Source organism: Hippocampus zosterae, chromosome 3, assembly GCF_025434085.1.
Source record: "Hippocampus zosterae strain Florida chromosome 3, ASM2543408v3, whole genome shotgun sequence".
Lineage (NCBI taxonomy): Eukaryota > Metazoa > Chordata > Actinopteri > Syngnathiformes > Syngnathidae > Hippocampus > Hippocampus zosterae.
The window spans coordinates 2,683,140-2,707,400 of NC_067453.1; the positions used below are offsets into that span (position 1 = coordinate 2,683,140).

Below are 24,261 nucleotides of genomic sequence, written 5' to 3' on the forward strand. Positions count from 1 at the left end.
CCTGCAGCACGGGGGAAGTGCGTGTGCTTGTTTGTACGGCCGGCAGTTTCCAATACAGCGGCACATAATGAACACTGTTGTCCGGTGTCTCGTTATTCTTCAACTAACATACAGAAACAGACTGCTGTGTTGAAAGCAAACTTGAGAAAAATGAAGTATGTAACCATGGTTTAAATCCACTATAGGCTGAGTACTAGTGTACCTTAGATGTAAACTTTACAATGTTATATTGCTCTATTTTTATTTCATTTAAAAAAAGCTGTTAAAACTGTTGTGTGACAAAATATCTTTTTCACCTTTATTGATGGACAGTAATATTGTGTGAGATTATGTGTGAATAAATGTTTTGAAACACTTCTGATACTCAATTTGAATGAATATCAAGTTTTATAAAGGATCGTCGGAGATAGGCACTCAGAAATAACGACAAGACACTTCTGGCTACCGACAATAGGCACTTTATTGGTCCCACACAGAAATGATAACACAGTTCAAACAAGTTGTATGAAGCTAAAGAACTCTTACCGTGTGCCAGTAGGGTGGAGAGCCAACACCCTCAGCAGAGTGAGCTTCAATACGAGCTAGGCGTTTGTACGGAAAACCCATAGCGGACTCTGCTGAGGAGCATCGCTCCCCTCCTTTTATCCTCTAAAGTGTGTGCATCGGGAGAGGTGAGTGGCCATTCTCATCCCTCCCTACGCCACACTGTTTGTTGTGTAATCAAGTGGCATTGATCTCAATCAAGTTTTGACAATTCAAACAAAGCCGACTATGAAGTCGTCAAAGCAGGCTCCAGAGTCCATCTCTGGAATTGCTTAGGCAACCAAGTCACCAAGTCATGCAATCATCTCAAAGCAGTTTTTTCACTGAGAAGCAATACATTGATTAAAGAAAACATCACAAAATATCTTAATATACCAAACTGCACCAAGTGAAAAATGTTCATGTAAAATTGAAGATCGAATTTGTTATTTCAGTAAATATTTGCATTTGGCTCATAGAAAACTGATTCATGATTCCATGTTCATGAGAGCATTAAAATGGGGGATAAATATGACCAAAAATGTAAAAGAAACGATAACAAATGTGTGAGTAATCACGATTAATTTTTTAGTTGATTTGAGTTTATTATGACAGTTGCATTTTTAATTAGATTAAATATTTTAATCGTTTGACAGCTCTAGTATATATATATATATATATATATATATATATATATATATATATATATATATAAAGTTGAGGTAATGTTATTATTAGGAAACACAACGTTACTGGATTGATATTACTACAGCTGGATGGAATTGGGAGCCAGTTAGTGTAGAAGATGAACTGTAACACGACATTTGTATTCAAAGGACTGTAGCATGACCGTACATTGGCACAACGTGAGATGATGTTCTCTACTCTCCAAACTACCACTTTCCAAACAGGAGTTCATAACTACAATATCTTTATCCAAACGATGAGATGGCTGCACCTCGTGTTTAAAAAGCAAAATCAAAACACATACACATTTTAAATAGAGCCGCTGCATTGGTGGGGTTATATTGTCGTCGAAGCATGTGGAAAAATATCTCTATTTAATTTCATCTATCTTGATAACAAAACGATAACAATATCACTATCTAACCAACTTCCCCACAATAAAGTGATAATTATCGTATCATGACATTTGGATCTTCTTACAGCCCAAATAAAGTAATCTTTCTTTGAAAATTTGGTGCATAAAAAGGGACACTCATAATTTGATGTTCTACTGCATTGTGTGCCCACAAAATCATTTTTTCCCCATCAATACAATTTTGTCATGAATCTTCACAGTCACTTCACAGTTACATTTTCATTAATTGTTTTGGAAAACCAATGTGGTAACACTCTATTTAAATATTTTAAAATATGTTTCATGGTTTTAATGAAATCTACTTAAATGATTAAGTAACAGCATGAAAATGATCGCATCAGAAACCCCACCATCCATCATTGGCCTCATTCAAATGGACTAATTCAGCGGTCAATAACACTTTATGCTCTGTAACGGCAAAATTATGATTAAACGCTTGCATATCTTATCTATATATTTTTTTGGAACCCTACATTTGACCATCACAAGTAGTCCGAATGTTGTTAGCCAAAAAAATTGTCCTCCATCTGAATCTTTGTGATTTGAATGATGTTTTTTTGTCCAGTGTTTCATGTGAAAAGAGCATTTCTGTTCTCATTTCCGTGTTTCTCCTCAGATAATAACGTCAGCGAGGATGACATCAATGAGTGTGAAAAGGAAGACCCTCTGCATGAAAATGATAGCGTGCCACTTCCTGACAGCATGGCCAAGAGGAAGGTCAAGAAAAAAGACAGCAGTTTGAGGTGGGTTGAGGAGCCAGGGGAAGTGAGAATTTGTGGGTCTGCTCAATAGGACTTAAACGAGCCACCATAGTTGACATAGTTCACTGACAAGACCAAAGTTATCTGTTCTTCTCTCTCTCTCTGTATCATACAGGTATACGATGTATGCCACTGACGCGATTGTTACTTGTTTGGAACTATTTTGTGTGGAAGGTTACAGTGTTCTGTGTCCATATAAATAGAGCAGGTGGAGCTTCTCTGTGTTCGTCTGACAGCGACAGTGCGCTACGGTGGTAGCGACCTAGCGAAAGTAAAACGTCTCCAGTGTTGTCATCGAACCAAGTGTGGTCATTCGAAATGAGGTCTACACAAAACCGTAGAGAGACTTCCGCGCAAGAAGGACCAACACAATCAACATAGCCTGACCGTGTTAGGGGGAGTGAACCCCCCCCCCCCCCCTTCCAGAATGGTTTTGTGTTTTGTGATTTAATTAATGTTGTGATTTAATTAAAAAAAATCTGTTAGAGTAGCTGTTGTGTGACAAAATATTTTTTTCACTGTTATTGATGGACAGTAATATTGTGTGAGAGATTATGTGTGAATAACTGCACCAAGTGAAAAATTGTTCACCTAAAGTTGAAAATCGAAATTTATATTTCAGTAAATATTTGCATTTGGCACATAGATTCATGATTCCATGTTGATGAGAGCATTAAAATGGGGACAACATAGGACAAAAAATGTAGAAGGAAATTCATAAACGATAAAAATGTGTGAGTAATCACGATTATTTTTTTTAGTTCATTTGAGTTAATTATGACAGTTGCATTTTTAATTAGATTAAATATTTTAATCGTTTGACAGCTCTAATATATATATATATATATATATATATATATATATATATATATATATATATATATACTGTATATATATATAAAGTGGACTTATATGTAAGGTGGACTATATATGTAAGTGGACTTTTAAATTGCCCCTTGGGAATTTTTTATTAAATTCACATTTTTCATCTGTGTAAGTGGAGTACAGAACGCAGATGCAGTCGAGTGTGACAAATGTTTTTATGATATTAAAATATATGAATAGGTTCACAATTTAAAACTCACTTAGGAGTCTCATCTTTTTAAAGAAATGCATTGGTTTAAAAAATAAATAATAAGTGTAGCTATGAAGGCAATAAGCCCACATACTGTCCACAAACATGCATAAATACATAGATATGTATTACAAGGATTGAAATCATAGTGTACATGACAAAATGTTTCATCTTGCACCTCCTTCAAACCCATTGAATAGCAAAATGGCAACCTTGAAAAGAAGGAAGAACCACCAAGATGGTCTCAAAATGCTTTGCTGGCCTCACATCACCTCCTGCGGGTAGTCAGATGTTGAAGGAATCTATTCTGTGCTACTTACGCAGAAGCCGCATCACAGCAACAGCTTTGGCCGGCTACTAGTGTGCCTTAACATGTTGTGGTGTCGCTCCTAAGTTAATAATCATTGCCTTCGTGACGGCGAAAAAGCTGCGTTTCTGACAAGCATCATGCTCACAAAGCGATGACGAGAAAAGATAAAACGTGCTAAATGCTATGATAACCTAAAATTCACACAGCTGGCCCATTCAACACTGCTTTTTGTGTGATCTATGTGTATTTGTGTAAATGTGTGTATTATATATTAACTGATTTGTGTGATTCTCCACAGAAAGAGACCAAAACGTGTGGTGAAAGTAGACAAAGAGGAGAAGAATGGTGATGGTACCGAAGATGTGGAAAAACTGTCACAAGTACAGAATGATGAGAAAGGTGCACAAAAGAAACAATCCGATGACCTCTGGGCTCGTTTCTTGTCTGATGTTGCCCCCAGACCGAAAGCATCGATGGCTGGGTCACCATCTCACACCACACCGGAGGTAATTTCAGAATCAGAATCAGAATCATTTTTATTGGCCAAGTATGTACAACATACAAGGAATTTGTCTCCGGTATAACACGCTGCACTAGTATCATCGTAAACAACAAAATCATTGAACCATTTTTTAGAGTAACCAGTAGTTTTGTAGTACCATTTTGTGGTGCAAGAAGAGTGACTACGTCAGTGACTGTTTAAGGAGTTAATGGCTAGAGGGAAGAAGCTGTTTAAGTGTCTACTGGATTTGGTGCGCATGGATCTGTAGCGTCTACCTGAGGGGAGTGGCTGAAAAAGGTGGTGGGCAGGGTGCGGGGGATCCAGGAGGATTTTCCGTGCCCTTGTCTTGATTCTTGCAGTGTGCAAGTCCTCAAGAGTGGGTAGGGCGGTGCCAACGATTTTTTTCTGCCGTCCTAACTGTCCGTTGAAGTCGGATTTTGTCCTTTTTTGTGGCGGCCCCAAACCAAACCGTGATGGAAGAACACAGGATTGATTCGATGACTGCCGTGTAGAACTGTCGTAGCACCTCCTGTGGCAGGCCATGCTTCCTCAGCAGCCTCAGGAAGTACATCCGCTGCCGGGCCCTTTTCAGGATGGAGATGGTGTTGACTTCCCCCACTTCATGTCCTGGGAGACTGTGATTCCCAGGAACTTGAAGGTCTCGACGGTTGACACATGGCAGTTGGATAGTGTGAGGGGCAACTGTGGAGAAGAATCTTTCCTGAAGTCCACGATCATCTCTACAGTCTTGAGCGTGTTCAGCCCGAGGTTGTGTCGCTTGCACCAGAGCTCCAGCTGCTTAGGAATAATGCAATGTTTGACACCAATGTATTGTTTGAAAATCAAATCATAAACTGAGCACGAATGAGAGTGCAACAGCCATATTCAATGCTGTACAAGTCTCAAGCCAAGCAAGTCTCCTGACGCACCACCTCACAGAACTACCTGAGGGAAGCTGCCAATCATCTTCAGTTCCACATAACAAATGGAGGTTGTTTGAGCAAACTCCCATGCACCCATGAGGACCCTGCTGGAGGGTATAGAGCTGTTCCATTATCCCACCACCAGAATAAAAACCACATTTCAATGATTTGACTTCCTGATGGTCCTGCCTCTTCAGCACCCCTGAGTAGCCAGGTGGCTGAGAATTGTGATCCCCCTGTAGATGGAACATAACCTCATGTGCCCCCTCTTAACTCATTCACTCCCAAAGACGTTTTTAAACGTCTTTTCAGACTTGGTCCAGAATTGGCTGGTACTGAAGGAATTAAACAGGGGACCCACCACCGCAGCCTGCCAATCCAGAAGCACTTTGCCTGACACCCATACGATGTTGCTGCGGAATGTCAACCAGGACGGCATCCAAAGCCTTTAGGAACGACGGGAAGATGCTTGACGGCATACTCCACCGCCGGGGTCCACCAACTGGTTTGAGGATTGCTGCCATAACAGGCACTGACTACCTTGCTGGCGCAGCACCAGTCGGCTGCTTCAGCAACGGAGACACAGCACTGTCCCCTGCTTCCTCAGGGACATGGTAGAAATTATCCCAAAGGTGGGAGCTGAAACTCCTTTTGACAGGGGACTCTGCCAGACGTTCCCAGCAGACCCTCTAAACCCATTTGCATATGCCTGGTAGGATCTTTTCCAACTCGCCACCAGGTGACAGCTCCACTTGCGTTTCCAAGACATTAGCTGCAAGGCCGCTTACACAACCCTGAAGTCGATCCTAAAACTGTGTCCAAGGGTGTCCTGGTGCCAAGTGCGCATTTGGACAAGCTTGAGTTTTGAACATAATTTGTGATTAGCGCAGTAGTTCATTAACAGACCACTGCTCATGTGCTGCACTCTGCCTCTCACCGTGAGCAACTTTGGAGAGGAATTGGAACATGGTGTCTATCGTGGAGGTCTATTTGGGGAACAGTAGTTTCACATTTCTTGATATTCTAACAACCTGTTGTTCTTATTCCTCAGGCTAATCCTTCTGCACCTAATGTTTGTATGAGAACTGAATCACAGGAATCAGATCCAGCTAAAGTCACCATCGTGAAAGTTTTTGATTTTGCAGGAGAAGAAGTCAGGTACAATATGTCATTATCCCACCAAGGATGTTTTTATTTTTTTTAATGTATATTCTGTCATGTACTAATCACAAACAGCTTGAAAATGTTATTTTCTGTCGCCTTTGATTTCCATATTCACTGTCTCTTGCTTTGTTAGAGTCAATAAAGAAGTATTAGCAGACTCCAGAGAAGCAAAGATCCATCTCAAGAGCCAGTGTACAAAAGAGAAGACAGGCGAAGAAAGTCCCACATCTTCCAACCAGTCAACCTGTCCTGGCCCCAGGTATGATGAACCACACAATCAATTACAGTGGGGCAAAAAAGTATTGGGACAGGCACTGATTGTGCAAGGGAAGTTGTCCCACTCAAAGGGATGAGAGAGCTCAAGCTCGTGTATGAATGTTAACTTAGTCATCTCACCATTCACGAAATTTGATACAGTCTAAGGATATTTACATATGCTATATTCGTGATTTCATCAGCTGTCAAGTCAAACGTCTCCATTTTGTGTTCGCAGTTCCAAACGCCCAGCAGGTATGTCCAGTTTACTGAGTCGTATTGGGGGAAAGAAACAAAAAATGAGCACGCTGGAGAAGTCAAAGATGGACTGGGATGCTTTTAAATATGAGGAGGGTATCACTGAGGAGCTGGCAATACACAACAGGGGTAGAGAAGGGTAAGAGATGCTAATGATCTGCGTCCCTCGTTTTTATTATCACTCTATCCCGCCTCCCTTATAATTTGTCTTTTGTGTATTTATCAGTTGATTGTTGAAAAGGACTGTCATGCCATGTCTGCAGGGCTCGCAAGTGTGACCATTCCGCTTGCAAACGCTCCGGCTTTCTTCAATGTGTGCAGAGTAAAAATTTAATCCGATCGCCCAGCGCGAGTGCATGTTTTATTGCTCCTACCGGTACATACAGTGAAGGAGGTCCACCTCTGTGTCCGCCTGTCAGAATGCACATAGAAGGTTGACCGTGCGTCAGGTTAAATCTTTCCTGTGTAAATTAAATAAAGAAATATCCACGTCTGGGCGTGTCCTTTGCCACGTTGACGGCCATCTAACGAAACGAGCACGATCTGCTTTATAAAGGACGGCTTTCCATCCAGCACGCTCCCATTCACTGAGGCGCTCATGACCCGCCTCGCATTTGGGCAACGGAAGCTGCGTGCTTGTCTAGTTTTAGTCATATACAGTATGTCGAATTATTCGTACTGTTGGGTAGTATTGTTGAAAAACACAACATGTTAAATGGATGGTTGGGTCTTGAAGAATTAATTTGTACTAACTTGCGAGTGGGCGTCATAGTGATCGACTAGTTAGCCTGTCCGCCTCACAGTGCAGAGGTGCATGGTTCGATTCCGGCTCCGGCCTTCCTGTGTGGACTTTTCATGTTTTCCCCATGCCTGCGTGGGTTTTCTCCGGGTCTTCCGGTTTCCTCCCACATTCCAAAAACGCGCATGGCAGGTTAATAGAAAGCTCTAAATTGTCCCAAAGTGTGAGCGTGTTTGTCTATGTGTGCCCTGCGATTGTCTGGCAACCAGTTCAGGGTGTCCCATGACGGCCCGTCAATGGCAGCTTTTCATTGCATGATGTACGCATCCCCTCGTTAATGATACGTTTCCATGACTGCTGCATGGAAAACCAGTTGAACATTTTTTGGCGCATGAAGGCCGCCATTAATGAATATTCCCGGGCAATATTGTGGCCCGAGCATGACCCTTTGCTGGGCGATAAGGCTGAAAATTGTAACGTGATCTCAGTATCTCATATTGGTCGATAAGTGTTGAGTTTTTATTTATTTAAAAACTTTGCACAACTCAAAATAAGGACCTGGAGAAAAAAGGTTGAACATAGTGATTTTATATTAACATTTAATAGTTAATCTTTAAGAGATCAAGTCAACTATTACAAAAGTCAAATGAACTGGTTGATATTAAGGCCAAACTAAGGCCCTGGGCGATTTGCGGCCCGCCATCCACTTTTCAAAAATACGACATTTGACATGGGCCGCAAGATTAGTTAAAAAAGATGAAAGTGGGCAGAGCGAGAAGAGAGGTTGTCAGAAAAATAGGTCCCATTTTGACTAATAAATGTCTATATACGCTACAGAACACGTCTCCCCCCTCCTAAATTCCTATTCATTCCTTCATATTGAATATTTTTTTTCAAGTCCAAAGATCTTGTTAATATGTTCAATTCAAGCCTCTTGCATTTTTATTGCTGTGGTATCCATACTTTGCGAAATTTGCATCTTTGCACACATTCAAACCGTGAATGACCTTCTATTTTAATCTTGTTTTTTTTTTTAACTTTATTTTGTTTATCTTTTTATTTTCACATCTCTGTACTTACTGTCCTTTCTTTGTGGATTTGTGAATGTAAAAATTGGTCTCACGCCCTTTTTTTTATCCTCTTTTCTCTGTCAAGGTATGTGGAACGGAAGAACTTCTTGGAGCGTGTCGATCACAGACAGTTTGAGATGGAGAAAGCAGTGCGTTTAAAAAACATGAAGTATTCCTCATAAAACGGGACTATCATATTTCCTCTAAAGTGAGTTCAAATGCTTCTTTGTCTCAAGTATATTTCGTTATTCGAATAATAATTGTCCAAGTTTGTAATAAATGTGATATCAAGGCCAAGTTTTTCTCTCTGTGTTATAAACTTTACTCATTGAAGTTGACAGCCTTTTTTTTAGCAGTGAACATAATCTGGTTTACGGCCATGGAAAACCGACAAACAGAATTTCAGGTCAACCCTTCTTCTATTTTATGCTGTGATTAATAATGTTTCTCGGTTATTATTTCTGTGTTTGAAATAACATTGACTATTTTATTCAACTTCCTTTGTACCCTCCGCCGCCGACAATTGTGAATAAAGCAGCAGTCTCTCATTGCCGAGTTGTTGTTTGGGCTAGTAAAATCAAAAATAGCATTCTCATCATTTATGAATTTATTGTGCGTTCATATGCCAATAGTTCATAGCATTTACATGAAACTCCATCCTGCCTGTTGACACTTTTGGAGTGCCTTTTTAAGAGAAGATAAATACACTCACAAGTCAGGAAGCGACTTGGAGATCTCAACTGCGCTTTCACGTTAAAAAAAAAATGTCTACCAAAAGAGTGGACATTGGAATTTTGTATGCTGGTCCAAAAATGTCTGCCCAATAAAACTCGCAGGAATTGTTTAATAGGCTTAAACCTTAAGTAATAAAACGACAGGTGCACTTTGTGCCATGTTTAACTACTCTAATCGAATTTATAGGTTTGAATGTTGGCGTAAAAAAAAAAACACCATTGCAAATCTCCAACAAATTCAGTTTGGAAACTTCCAACCAAAAAGAAACATCCAGACGCACATCAAAGATGGACTAATATTGTCAGTTTGACGAACGCATTTGTTTGGTCAGTATTTTGAACCAGAGGGAAGGACAAATGCAACAAATGTTCCCGATTGAATTTTGGTCCAAGCGTGTCCGTGTGATGGGCCCAACAACCCCAGGGCTGAACAATATGGCTGAAAAGTGTAATTTTATATTGATCGATATCGTCAAGTATTGATTATTCTAAATTGTACAAAGTTTTTAAAAAAAAGACCTGGAGTAAAAGAGTTCAGTGTCATGATTTTATTTTAACACTGAAATTAATAAAAGGTCAATCCAATTTTTAAAAATAAACGGGTCAAAATAAAGATTGAATAAACGTATTTTTTTCAAGCTCTAATGACGCGACCCTCCCTGGCACACCCCCTCTTCCATCCTCTCCCCTCAGGCAGGAGGCTACTGAGCATCTGGAGCAGTACCACCAGGCGGAGGAACACCTTCTTTTCAGAAGGTGTTAGATCGTTAATCTCTGTTAATCCTTTGAACACTGAAATAATCTGTGGGAGTAGTGAAATTACATTGAGAAATTTTTGATGGAACCAGCGTCAAAAAACAGCTTGCATCCAGTATACATGTGAAACGTTGCCCCGCATGTTCTACAATACATGTTACTGTCATGTCAATATGAAAACAATCTGTCGACTTTGTGTGTTTATACATTTAATAGTTTACGGCACAAAGCAACATGGTGAAAGATTTGTTTTTAATATGTTGAAGAGTCATATTGGATGCTTGGCTCAGGGATTTCTTTTGCTAGGTAGCTACCGACATTTACAAAATATTCTTTCAACTCATTAACTATTAATGCAATTTTATCAATGACAGTATTTTATCTTTAATTCAGTATTCTGGATAGTCTATTTTTAGAGCTATTTGAATGTTTGAATGTCGTATTTCCCATTTTATGTGTTGCTTTTATTCTGCTCTAGTAATGTGTGATAAAGAACTCTCTTGCTTGTTATATTTACAAATTTATTTCAAAAGGCCATATACTTTATTCAAGCATCTTTTGTTCTGCATTTATTAATATTTAGAATGCTTTTTTGTTTTTCATACATTCTCTTTCCCTTTCGTCATCAATTATGAACAATGTTTATCATGTAGAGAGATTGTGGTCGACTGAAAATATTTGGGTATTCGTTTGCATAGACTTCAGACCGGTTTTGGTTTTCTAGGTCCAATTTAAAGCAATGCAACATTTTGATCTTAGTCTTTTTTCTGGTATGAGTTGTTAGCTTTGTACTAAAGAGTGTGTACTTTTTATCTTAAGTGTAGGAGTTGAATAAGTACATGTACACTAGTATCTGTACTTCTATTCAAGGGCATCATGTTTGCACTTGCCACCATGATGTGACCTGTGTGACACTGAGACATTTTCTGTCCCAGACTTTTCTGTTATGTCGTCCTTTCAACTTGGCAATACACATCACAACACAACTGGGGCAATCGAGACACAGGTTTTGTTATATAATTTGTGGGGTTATGTTCAGGCCGCTTTAATTATAAAGCGGTTTAGCAGCAAATCAGTGTAGTATCGATGTCGTGCCCTGCTTCACGAGCAGACCCATAATAGTAAACACGAGTATGAGGAACAATAACAAGGGCTGCTTTAGCAAACCATTTGGTTTTCGTCAATTGTTTGTTTTTTTCCTCTCCTCAAGTATAAACTCTTTTCCCTTAGGCAGCAAAAAAATAAATATAGGTTTTGGAGTGGCCAAGTCCAAATCTGGACTCGGTAAACCCAAATGAGATGTAGGTATGACCGTAAACTGGCAGTTTATGCTGGAAAAGCCTCCAACATGAACAAATTGAAACAAGCTCAACCTCACACCATACACAATACAATTCAGCTGTGCAAATTGAAACCCACATTTTTCGACATGATTTTTGGAATTACCGGTACATTCAATCACCAATCAATAGTAAACAAGTGCATCATAATAATGAAACACAAAAGGAACAATAACATAGGCTGCTTTTCTTAGCAAATGTTTTCATCTTGGTTAATCTCAATTCATTATGACATGGTCTTCAGTTAGTATCGGTCATTCACAAAAGTGATCAGCTTCACTTGAGTCAGAGACAAGTTTTCTTGAAAAGTCATGAGGAAAATAATACATTTTGCACTTATTCTATATGCGCAGGCCAGAAATCATTCATTCATTCATACATTCATTCATTTTCTGAACCGCTTCATCCTCACTAGGGTTGCTGGGTCCTATCCCAGCTGTCTTCTGACAGTAGGCGGGGGACACCCTGAGCCGGTTGCCAGGCAATCGCAGGGCACACAGACACGAAAAACCGTTAAGCTCACACTCACACCAAGGGACAATTAGGAGTGTTAAATCAGCCTGCCATTCATGTTTTTGGAATGTGGGAGGAAACCGGAGAAAATCCACGCAGGCACTGGGAGAACATACAAACTCCACACAGGAAGGCCGGAGCTGGAATCGAAGTGCCTCTGCACTGTGAAGTCGACATGCTAACCACTTGACAACCTACCGGGCTGCACCAGAAATCAAATATTTAAAATAATGTACATTTAATGAAGATTGTCATCATGGATTGTTAATAAAATGTTATATTTAGCAATTTGTCAGCCCACCAGCAAGGGCTGAAAAAAAAGCTACAGACAAATCTTATTAAATTTTAAGAATTGACATGTCCCACTGCTGTTAACATTGGCAAGCAACATTTGAAACGCTGACTTGATTACCTGGCTTCGTGTAGATGTGATCCATGGCAACCTAAAAGTTGCCGTTATGAAGGTTGTAAATGGTGTTTTTAAACATGTGATAGCTGATCCACATTAAAGAAGAGCATGCACTATGTGGGTGACCCTCACTACGTTTCTCACTCTCTTCTTTTGCTTTGGCGCAACACGTCCCAAAACCATTGGGATGTTTTCTTTTTAACTTTTCCTAAATGTCATCTTTGTGTCTGCCATTGGGAGGTTAAAAAAACTGGCGGAAACGGGTTTCCTGCTGTCTTTAATTTGTCAGTACGTTTTTTTTAACTGTCGGGAATGATCTTCCATTACATTTCATTTGTGCAGAATGTTTTTTTTTATTGGTGGACGATGACGTTTTTGTAACAGAGGCGAAAATGAATGAATGAATGTATTTTTTTTTCCTTCCTAAAAAATACAGTACAGTATCCAAACGAAGTTGGGACAGCTCGACTGAACAGGGATGGGGCGGTCCCTTTAAGGTTTTCCCGTTTCGACGGGAAATGTCGAAGTCACCGACAGATGTGGTGGTCTGCTCCACTTGACAAGCGTCTCGTACTGAGATGTCTCTGGTTCTTTTTTTTAATTGAATACGTTGCTGCATTTGTTCGTAAACGTACGTAAATGAGCCAATGGGGAAATTGCTGACTTGCAGTAAATGCACGGTTGTCATATTAAGGTTTAATCAAGCATTTTTAGCGAGGCCGAAGGAGGCTCTTCGTTGGAGTAAATTATGATTAGAGGAAGAAGGACGAACTCTCCGGGAGCCGTGGATATACCCGTTTCCGATGAAAAAGGCTTGAAGGTATCGCCTTGCTTGAAAAAGGCGTAAAGGAATCACTGTTCGTTTTACAGCCAGGATCAAGGACGTAAACCAGCAGAATGTCTGTCACCGTAAGTATGTCAACTGTCGGTCTTAGTATCTGATGTTTTTCGAGATTTGTTTAATTTTGCAGTTACGTTTCTATTACACACTGTCGGCTAACAAGACTGAACACGCTGCCATTACAATTGACATTCATCAGACCAGACCGCCACCACAATTTTTTTTCGGAACCCCTTTGGTTTTATGCCAACATGTTGGGAATAACGAGCATGCAGGCCAGCCATTCAGACAGCTACTGGTGTTTCATACGTGATTTTGAATTTGGATTTACTGTAGTTACATACTCTAGTCTCTGTCTTGACTGCTGGCATGTTGAATTCCCCTTTTGGGATTTCACAAAGGTAGTATGAAAATAGTATTATATTCATACAACTTTCCAGACAGCCTTAGTTGAACAAATCACACAATCCATCTTGTAATATTTTAAATATCCTTTAACATTTTTGAATCTCAGTATGTATATTATCTGAACCGCTTTATCATCGCAAGGGTCTTGGGCATGCTGGAGCCCATCCCAACTGACTCCAGGCAGTAGGCGGGGTACACCCTGAAGTGGTTGCCAGCTAATCGCATGGCACCTACACACAAACAACCACTCATGTTCACAATGACACCAGGGGACAATATAGAATGTTCAGTTAAGCTCCCATGCATGTTTTTGGAATATGGGAGGAAACCCACACAGGCACGAGGAGAACATGCAAACCTCACACAGGAAGGCTGGGGCCCAGAATTAAACCAATGACCTCTGCGCTGTGGGGCAGACTTGCTAACTGGTTGACCAGTGTGCCACCAATATCAATCAATCCATCCATCCATCATCTGAACTGCTTATCCTCACTAGGGTCGCAGGTGTGCTGGAGCCGACCCCAGCTGCAGAGGGGATACATAGACAACCAACCATTCACACTCACAATCACACCTAGGGACAATATATATCATCCAGTTAACTTACCATGTATGTTTTTAAGATATGGGAGGAACACAATTACAATGATTGTTTGATTGAACATGACCTGATCAAACAATGATTAATAATTCCACCCACAGTGCAAGCTGTGTAAAGGGGTAAAAAGATACAGTAAACTCATGATATTCATATTTGTGTGACTCTCACAAACAAGAATATGAGATGAGGCCAGAGGGACGCCATCTTGCGTTGCCTCCTTTACTGACCTTGTGACGGTTCTGAGGTGGTTCCGGAACAGAAAAGGACTCTGAAAGCATGGATTCAGATGGGTTTGAACAAAAATAATTTATTATACAAAAATACGCAAGACCGTCAAAGTACAACAAATGATGCTGGTTACAAAAACCAGGAACACAAATCAAACCAAAAGGCACGGAATGTAGAAACGAAAATAGCTTGTCGTAAACAGAAATAAGACAGACAGACAGATAAGAAGAAATAAGACAAACCGCAACAGATTAAAACCGAGACTGGATTTGCACAGCAAAAATACTTACTATCCAAATGCAAAAACGAGGCGAGTAACTCCATGACGTGAACCAAAAAGAACGTCTAGAGAAATCAACACTTGGAGACCAAGTCATGAGCAAGATGAGAAACAATCAGGTTGTCAACATGGCAGTCAAGGTATACTTGGCTGATCATGTTTTGAGACGGGTGCACCGCTGGAGGGAAACGCCCACCGCTCCACCTGGAACTATGAAACAAAACGGAACAGAATCATGACAGACAGATTCTGTTATTCACCCCCCCGCCCCCCGAAACTACTCTTATCAGTGCTTTTTTGACGCCAGAATCCATGTGTGGAGTAATTATTTCAGTATCGTGAATCATGTAGGGCGGCCCGGTAGTCCAGTGGTTAGCACGTCGGCTTCACAGTGCGGAGGTACCGGGTTCGATTCCAGCTCCGGCCTCCCTGTGTGGAGTTTGCATGTTCTCCCCGGGCCTGCGTGGGTTTTCTCTGGGTACTCCGGTTTCCTCCCACATTCCAAAAACATGCTTGGCAGGCTGATTGAACACTCCAAATTGTCCCTAGGTGTGAGTGTGAGTGCGTATGGTTGTTCGTTTCTGTGTGCCCTGCGATTGGCTGGCAACCGATTCAGGGTGTCCCCCGCCTACTGCCCGGAGACGGCTGGGATGGGCTCCAGCACCCCCCGCGACCCTAGTGAGGATCAAGCGGTACGGAAGATGAATGAATGAATGAATCATGTACAATTTTTTTATTCTTTTTTTTTCCTTGATAGACTTTGATTTCAATTCATTGTTCATGGTTCAGGGCGGCAAGGTGGTCGAACTCATGGTGCAGAGGTGCAGGGTTTGATTCCAGCTCCGGCCTTCCCATGTGGATTTTGCATGTTTTCCCAGTGTCAGCGCAGGTTTTCTTCAGGTACTCCAGTTTCCGCCCACATTCCAAAAACTTTGCAGGTCAATAGAACACTCAAAAGTGTAATTGTGATCACTGATGGTTGTTCTTCAATGTGTACACTGTGATTGGCTGGCAATCAATTCAGGGTATACCCCGCCGACTGCACGAAGACAGCCAGGATAGGCTCCAACATGCCTGCGACCCGTGTGAGGATAAGCGTATCGGAAAATGGATGGATGTTCATGGTTCTGACAACATGATGCAAACAAATCTTTGAGTAGAACTCTGAGATATACTGTACCTTATGAGAAAACATTCATTATTTCATTCTTACTGATGAAATGTCCATATACCGTTTCTGCCAGACCTTTTGGTACAACTGTACGCCACCAGATGTGGCATTTTCACTACTGAGACAGAAAAGGACGTAAAACATAGCAAATAAATCAATGTATTCAAGTTAGGTTCGCTTTGACAGTGGCATCATATATACAAATATGTATTTTGTTATATATTTAATGTGTGCAACAAAAAGTGTGTTTTTAAACTGCAAATACCTTCTTTAAGTTGAGCACAGTTAAATATGAAAACATTGCAGTACCTTAGTTAAAAATGAAGGATATATCCATTATACTCTTCTATCTTGCAACCACTGGAAAGTTTGTGTGTCACAGCCAGAGAGCGGTGACACACAAATTCGAAGGCAAGAAAGAACTAAAGAGAAGAGAGGATGGGCCTCAAGGTTTCATTTGTTTTGACTGACACAGTTTAGAGCCACTGGTCAGATTGGTTCAGGGAAATTTCAGGACCCAACTGTAAGTGACGTGTTGGGTTACACACTCCTCCCACCTTTCCTCAGGCGAGAGGGAGGGCAGCAGAAGGGGCAAGACGTAACAAACAACAGCCTCATTCTTGTTGTGTGAGATCACAGAGCAGCAGAATGTGTCGACAACTGCTTGATACTTGAGGGCAAGATTGTACAAGAGAGGGGAAGAAATTTTACTGAGGAAGGGAGGACATAGAAAGATACGTGGACTGTGGAAGCTTGTGGGGAGGAGACACGAGCTCATCAAATTGGTTGGAAATATATTTCACAAGGGCTCTGGGAAGTGCAGCAAGGGAAAAATGAACTTTCTGGTGAGTATAGCTGTCAGGGTGTTATTGTAACATGATATAAATCTTTCGATATTTATTTCATTGGGTGTACTTGTCTCTCAATGTGTTGTGAATGACAGACAGTGCTTTGGCAGAGCTTGCTAAATTACAGCTGAGCACAAACTTGGAAAAGTCAGTGAGATGCCGCTGTGGAGGAAAAGAATGTGAAAGGGGGCAAGAGGAAACAAATATTCTTTGTTGATTCCTGTCTTTTCTTTACTCTCATGGATGAGTGTTTGGATATACTGTAGTAGGGTTTGGGTTCAATGCACTTGGTACAGTAACTGTTAAATGCAGAGATAATTGATCACATTTACATGGCAAACGTGGGTGTTGGTAATCTGTCATTCTTCTTGTTGGGTATTTCAAATAGAGCAAAGTGATCCAAATTAAATGTGCACGTTCAAAGGCCAAAGATGCCACCACTGTCACTGAAAGGACAAATAACTAATTGTTCAACCTATTGCACTCAATGTAGCATTGTGTAATCTTTCCATTTTAAAAAGGTTACATTTTCAGGCGCAGATGCAACAAAAAGCCTTGTCTTCAGCCATGCTGGACATGAATGGATGTGCAGAAATCTTGCCTGTGCACATCATGTTTCGGACATTTTTTTGGTCATGCACAGTAAATGTTCTATTGTTAACTTAAACACTATCCTAGTTTATTTGGTCCTGATCTTGCTGCAGTCTCAAAAATAACTTGCAGTAGAAAATTAACACTAATCTGTTTAATTTAGTGTTTAATGGTGGTCGACAAGTTAGCATGTTGACCTCTCAGTGCAAAGCTGCAGGGTTCGATGCTGGCCCCAGCCTTCCTGTGTGCACTTTGCATGTTCTCCCCGTGGCTGAGTGGATTTTCTCCGGGTACTGTGCTTTCCTCCCACATTCCAAAACTCATGCATGGCAGGTTGATTGGGATAGGTGTGAGTGTGATTGCGAATGGTTGTTCATCTACGTATGTCAAGTCAAGTCAACAGTATTTATAGAGCACTTTCAAACACTATGCCCTACGATTGGCTGGCAACCAGTTCAGGGTGTACCCCACCTACTGCCCGAAGAAATCTGGGATAGGCTCTAGCATCCCTGCGACCCTCGTGAGGATAAACGGATTAGAAAATGGATTGACGGATGACATAGGCAAGTTAATGCTGAAATTGAAGTGGACAGTGAAAAGAATCAAGTTTAACATCTGAGACTCACTGCTGTTATTCGTGGTGAACATTTTTGCAATCTCAGTTACTGGAGCTGGCATCATCACACTTTTGTATATCGGAATATGCAATGGTCTAAGAAATTCATGGGAAAGTTGATAAAAAAAAGTGAAATGTTAATTGAAATTTGCAGACAAGATTAATTCATCACAAAATAACTGGTTGGCATTTCCATTAAAAACATGGGTATCCAAACTGAAGAGCCATGCTCATGGTGATGGAAGTGACAATTACAGGTAAATCCTTTCCCCGAGTTGAAACATTATTTTTATGTACCTTACCGTCACGATTTGCAATTGTGAATCAAAACATCTTGGACATGAAATATTGGAAATGGAAAAAAGAACTCTGACCAAGCTGACAGTTTTGCCTGTCACTTCAGCCTTCGCCTGAGCTGTAACTGCTTCCTTGTGACATGTCTAAAAAACAGCTGACCGGGTCAAGAAACCTTCAAAACAAGGCTCCCCGACCTGGTCGAGCCGCTGAAGCAGTGTGTCCCTGTTGATGGTGCCATCTCCGTGGAGGGACGAGCATGCTCCCACTTACCTGGGACATATTGCCTCAACGGTGGCAAGGGGCTTAACTACTGTACCGTATTTTCCTGACCATTCGGCGCACCGTGTTGTTGGGTGCAGTCTCAGTAAGCGGTGCCATTTCTGTATTTGACACATACACAAAACGCACTGTATTATTGGGCGCACCCAGGCATGGTAAAACATACGCCAGCTTAAACATACGGCATGCATGCACGCACGCACGCTAAAAAAACGGTTTTAAAAAGGCAATGGAAGCAAAACAGAGTTCGGTTGTACTTTATTTCGCCATTTTACAATGTATTCATGCGACTGGTACCTGCTAGGGGCGTGCCTTTAGCGTCCTCTTACACACCCACCCTTCACTCATTGGCGGACTTCCGCATGCCTGTCGTCACTCATCTGCCTCTATATAAACACGTGTCGGCCAGAGGTGCTCTCAGTCAGGCTTTGGAACTCGGCGCATACACTAGACGCTCTGCGTTATAAGGCGTCCTGTCAATTTTGGAGAAAATTTAAGGCTTTTTTAATGGCGCCTTAAAGTCGTGAAAATACGGTAATAAAAAAAATGTTTAAAAAAAGATATTGGCATAAGAGGACATTGTTACATTACACAAGGCACAGTCGGTGCCCACCGTTTGTAATTTGATTTGTCATATGTAATTATGACCATACAAATGTTGACTACTTTGTTAAATCAGGTTAGTGATAGATTTCGCCGCATTCTGATGTTTGGACAAATTCTGGTTCCCTCGTTGTTGTAGGGAGAGTCCTATGATGTGAGCTGAGAAAATCCCTGTAACTTTGTGTTTTTATTTCATATTTGAAATGAAGAATGAAGTCAAAACCACTTTTACTGGTGGTCCAGTAAACTCCCCTTAATTAGAACTGAGACTTTGTGGTGTACAGACTGGCATCTCTCCAACCTGTATTTTCTGTACTTTTGTCCACAGCAGGACACGAATTGATTCTTAAGCATAAATCCGAGTTATTTACTTTCTACCAAAGTTTGTTCAAAATAAGAGACTTTCTGATTTGACGTTTTGACTTGCTTATCATTTTTTTATACCTGTTTTACTCTTTCTACAGCTAATTCATCACCTGATTGAAAAACCGTGCCTTGACATAGTTTTCAGTAGCAGTAATACCTACCAGTCTGACCTTGAACCTCATCTCCTGGGAACATTTGCGCTGTAAAATCTGAAAAATTACTCGATTTTGAAAAGTAATCCCTTGACTTGAATCGTAATGTTTTATAAAGGTTTAATTCAATAGATGCGGTCCGGTGGTCCAGTGGCTAGCGTGTCGACCTCACAGTGTAGAGGTACCGGGTTCAATTCCAGCTCCGGCCTCCCTCTGTGGAGTTTGCATGTTTTCCCAGGCCTGCGTGGGTTTTCTCCGGGTACTCCGGTTTCCTCCCACATTCCAAAAACATGCTTGGCAGGCTGAGTGAACACTAGAACTTGTTCCTAGGTGTGAGTGTGAGTGTGGATGGTTGTTTGTCTCTTTTTGCCCTGCGATTGGCTGCCAAACGGTGCAGGGTGTTCTCCGGCTAATGCCCGAAGACGGCTCGGATAGGCTCCAGCACCCCCCATGACCCTTGTGAGGATAAGCGGATCAGGAAATGGATGGGTAGATGGATAATTCAATAGAAAATGTAAATTTCCAATTTCAAATTTTGTATCTGTTTTACGTCTGTATTGCAGAATGTACTGGCCAAGGCTCTGTATGACAATGCTGCAGAATCTCCCGATGAACTATCCTTCCGCAAGGGGGACATACTGACCGTCTTGGAACGTGACACGCAAGGACTCGATGGCTGGTGGCTTTGTTCACTTCATGGTCGCCAAGGCATTGTCCCTGGCAACCGTCTTAAGGTCCTTGTCGGCATGTATGACAAACAGCAAGATCATGGAAGTCCATGCACAACAGATCCAGTGTCATCGTGTCCCACTTCCCAAATGCAGCGACCCCTCCACCCGCAGAGTGATTTCAATCAACCTCCAGCCCCAGCTCAATACACACCAATGCAGTCTGTTTACTCCACGCCCAATCCAGCACAGCCCAAATCTGATTCCATCTACATGATTCCGCCATTGCATGGCCCCAAGCCGAATCCCCAAATTTTGTATCATGTTCCCTCTGGCCCAAGTGGACCACCGCTTAAGGCCAAGACAGACCCGAGCGTTAAGGCCCCAACACTAGCACCGATTCAATGTGAAGTATCAGGGGAGGATGTTTATCAGGTGCCACCTTCTTTAGGTCAGGGGCTAAACCAGGGGATTACCCAGGCAGCTCCTTTAGTTTTGCCAGGCGCCGGGAAGGATGTGTACCAGGTGACTTCCACTCTAGAAAAGAGCACCTGGAAAGATAGCAAGACACCGGATAAGGTAAGCAAGGCACTGCACGATCACGTTTGCTGTGGGGATGATGAAACAATTGGAGCCAAGTGCAGGAGGCCATGGAATAGTGTACGGCACAAATCTGAAAACACAAAAAAATACACAAGGATGAACATTTGATGTAAAAACATTTCATATACAGTACATCAAAAAATAGAGCTAACTGGAGTCAGACTTCGCCCAAAACTAATGTCAGATATGGGTACTGGTGGGTACAGAGCCTTGGTGCTAAAATAGCCACAAGCCTGAAATTTGAAACTGCAATATCAATGAGCTCCACCCTTGGACTGGATAACTAATCGACATTTAAATTGTGATAATGTTGGCTTATCTTGATCTTGAAACATTATGATCGAAAGAAGACCATCAATGTTCCTGTTGAAAGTACCCCTGATTGCACCGTGTTGCTTCTGTAGCAAACATGCAGCGTGTGCGATTCTGCCATCTTTGAGTGTCCTTTAAGGTGTCTAATGACACCCTGTTGGAGTAGACTGTAAAACTAAACACACAACAAAAAGAATTACTGGTACACACATTACATATGTAAATACAAACCATGCTTCGTTTTTAAGACATCGCTAGCGCTAACACTAAAGGCAATGTAGGATCCCATTCAAATGCTAGCGGAATTAGCATTGACTTCGGGAGGGATAATAATAATAATAATACATTTTATTTATAAGCGCCTTTCAAGACACCCAAGGACATTTTACAATAACAAAAAACAAAGTCATTCAAATAACGAAAAGTCAAACACACACTGTGGCAAAACATACACACAGGCATGATTAGAGTTCAGGCACAGCTTTTGTTCTCATTCAGAGGCCAAACATGCAGGAACAGCCGATATTAGTTTTTGTTTTTTCCAATCGCTATTATTGTAGTATAATCTTATTTACCTTCTTACTCATTTATTTTCTTGTTGTTCTTTCAAGTTATCTTGAAAGTCGAGTTTTCAAGGATTCAATACATTTCATTTGCTCTAAATTCAAGTATACAAAGATTAAAATGACTTTTTTGTCATACCAACACACATTTCCACATCACATGGCGTGAAATACAATCCCAGGTTAGCCCAGTCGGACCCAAGACTGAAAATAAATAAAGTCAATATCATCAAAAATAGAAATAGAGTGTTCAGGAATTTAAGTGTTCAATGTGCTGGGATGAATGGGCATGAGGCAATAACTTTTGAGTGGCTGAGTTTTGTTAGTTGAATAAATGCCAAGTTTTTAATTTGATTAATAATTATTGAAATAATCGTGATTTCAATATCAATCAAAATAATGAGGATCATTATTTTTTTTCTTTACTCGCCCAGCCCTACTCCACCCATAACGGTTCACTGAATGGTGTGAGGGAAATTCCTCAAATTAATTTTCAATTGAGTGATAGTATATGAACATTATTTTGCACTCTCTCCCTCTCGGATCTCGTTTCTCACTCACAACAAAAATTAATATGATCGTCGAAGATGTATGTTCACAATCGGAAGCGAGCCATCTCCCCCCGGTGCTGCGTGAGAGGCACCTGTGACTTCTTCCTGTACTAATGTAGTGTTGTGTGCTCATATTACGACAGGATACTTAGTATTACAGTAATCCCCGTTTATCGAGGTTAATGGCGACCAAAACCACCCTGATAAACGAAAATCCGTGAAGTAGCGACCAATTAACATATATTTTAAAAAATTGAGGCCTTTGCTCTTGAGCACAGCGCACTAACACACACACACACACTCACACACACACACACACACACATACACACACACACACACACACACACAGGCCAGTGGCGTGTAGCAGACGTGTTTATGATTAGTCAATTAAGACAATTAAGAATGAAAGAGACCTGCTTTTGTTCTTATAAGCCTTCTCTCGCTCTCTCTGTCTTTCTCTTTCTCTCAGCAACACACATACACTCATCTGCGAGCCCATGCGTGCATGCACACACAGGTGCCCCACGTGGACCTTCCGAGCTTGAGCAGAGTGCCACACACTAGCATGCATAGTAAACAACACTTAGACACTGATTTTTGCGGACTTCAAAAAAATATATTTTTTTTTCTTTTTATTTTTATGAATGTTTGAAAAAATCTGCGATGCACCGAAGCCACAATAAACAAACCGCGAAATAGCGAGGGATCACTGGATATAAAAATGTCCATTGTTCTGTCCAACCCATTAGTTTTTATTCTGTTATTTTGATGTGTGGGAAGGTATTTGTTTCACTGAACAGTGGTGGCAACACCGCTGTCCCAGCCCCACCGACTCGGGCGATGGAGCCACGTTGTCACCAGCTTGGGAGCACAGGCAGTGAAGTCAGTGGCGTTGAAATCTCAGAGGGATGAAATTTACCTACATACACTGACACAGTGCTAGCTAGTGTCCTTTATGTTGGGTTAGCTCTGTTACAACAAACATAGTATCCGAGTATTTCTTTCTTGAGGCATGACTCAACGATTTCCATTCAATGCAATGCAAACCATTACAGTAGCATAAAGGTTTGGTTTCAATATGGGGAATGGTCATTTGTCTCTTGTAGGTGTGCCATCCACTTTGCTGGAAACCACTAGACTCTAGTGGTTCTTAACCTGGGTTCGATCGAACCCTAGGGGTTCGGTGAATCGGTCTCAGGGGTTCGCAGGAGCCTCTGCATTAGGGCACACCCGACTCAACATGTCAATTAGTTATGATACGCCTGCTTGGCCATTGCTGGCTGGTTCATTTTGTGCACAATTAACACATTTTATTGAAGGGATCCGTTTTTTCTCTCTTTTTAATAAATTTGCTTTTTATGTCTTGAATTTGTAAAAAAAAAATACAAATAAAAAATGCTTTTTTTCACTCATTATGGGTTCGGTGAATATGCGTATGAACTGGTTGGATTCGGTATCTCTAACAAGGTTAAGAACCACTGCACTGCAGTAGGTGTGGCCAACCCGCGGCTCTTTGGCTGGTTCAATGCGGCTCCCGGGCTTTCACATGACAAGCATCGAAAACGCCTCTGCGGTGGTGCTGCCATTCAAACAACAGCGCTATGTACAGCAGAATTTCCGATATTAGCCTATCAGCAATCCGTTTAATGATTAACGTTACATGATTGACATACAGGGCAACCAGTCAGATGACAACTGAATCAATAATCAATAAATATGGCTGAGCAGAAGTGTGTGTGTGTGTGTGTGTGTGCGTGTGTGTGTGTGTGTGTGTGTGTGTGTGTGTGTGTGTGTGTGTGTGTGTGTGTGTGTGTGTGTGTGTGTGCGCGTGTGTGTCGGGAAGAGATG

The 24,261-nt window shown here is 41.3% G+C and overlaps 2 protein-coding genes across 3 annotated transcripts in view; both read left to right on the forward strand.

Annotated features, from left to right (window-relative positions):
* The window catches only part of cfdp1 (craniofacial development protein 1), a 35,781-nt gene extending 22,450 nt beyond the window's left edge, over nt 1-13,331 (forward strand). Inside the window, exons 2-7 of the mRNA XM_052060952.1 lie at nt 2,241-2,367; nt 4,069-4,276; nt 6,247-6,353; nt 6,493-6,618; nt 6,853-7,011; nt 8,767-13,331. Coding sequence (XP_051916912.1) covers nt 2,241-2,367; nt 4,069-4,276; nt 6,247-6,353; nt 6,493-6,618; nt 6,853-7,011; nt 8,767-8,863 — 824 coding nt within the window. The 3' untranslated portion in view covers nt 8,864-13,331. The remainder of the gene's footprint in view (nt 1-2,240; nt 2,368-4,068; nt 4,277-6,246; nt 6,354-6,492; nt 6,619-6,852; nt 7,012-8,766) is intronic.
* The window catches only part of bcar1 (BCAR1 scaffold protein, Cas family member), a 33,875-nt gene continuing 22,807 nt past the window's right edge, over nt 13,194-24,261 (forward strand). The window contains exons 1-2 of one of the 2 annotated variants that reach the window (XM_052060844.1): nt 13,194-13,342; nt 20,278-20,961. In XM_052060844.1, the coding sequence (XP_051916804.1) occupies nt 13,331-13,342; nt 20,278-20,961 (696 nt within the window). In that variant the 5' untranslated portion in view covers nt 13,194-13,330. Of the gene's footprint in view, nt 13,343-16,322; nt 16,808-20,277; nt 20,962-24,261 lie in introns of those variants that run through there. The other variant, XM_052060843.1, reaches the window with a different exon arrangement.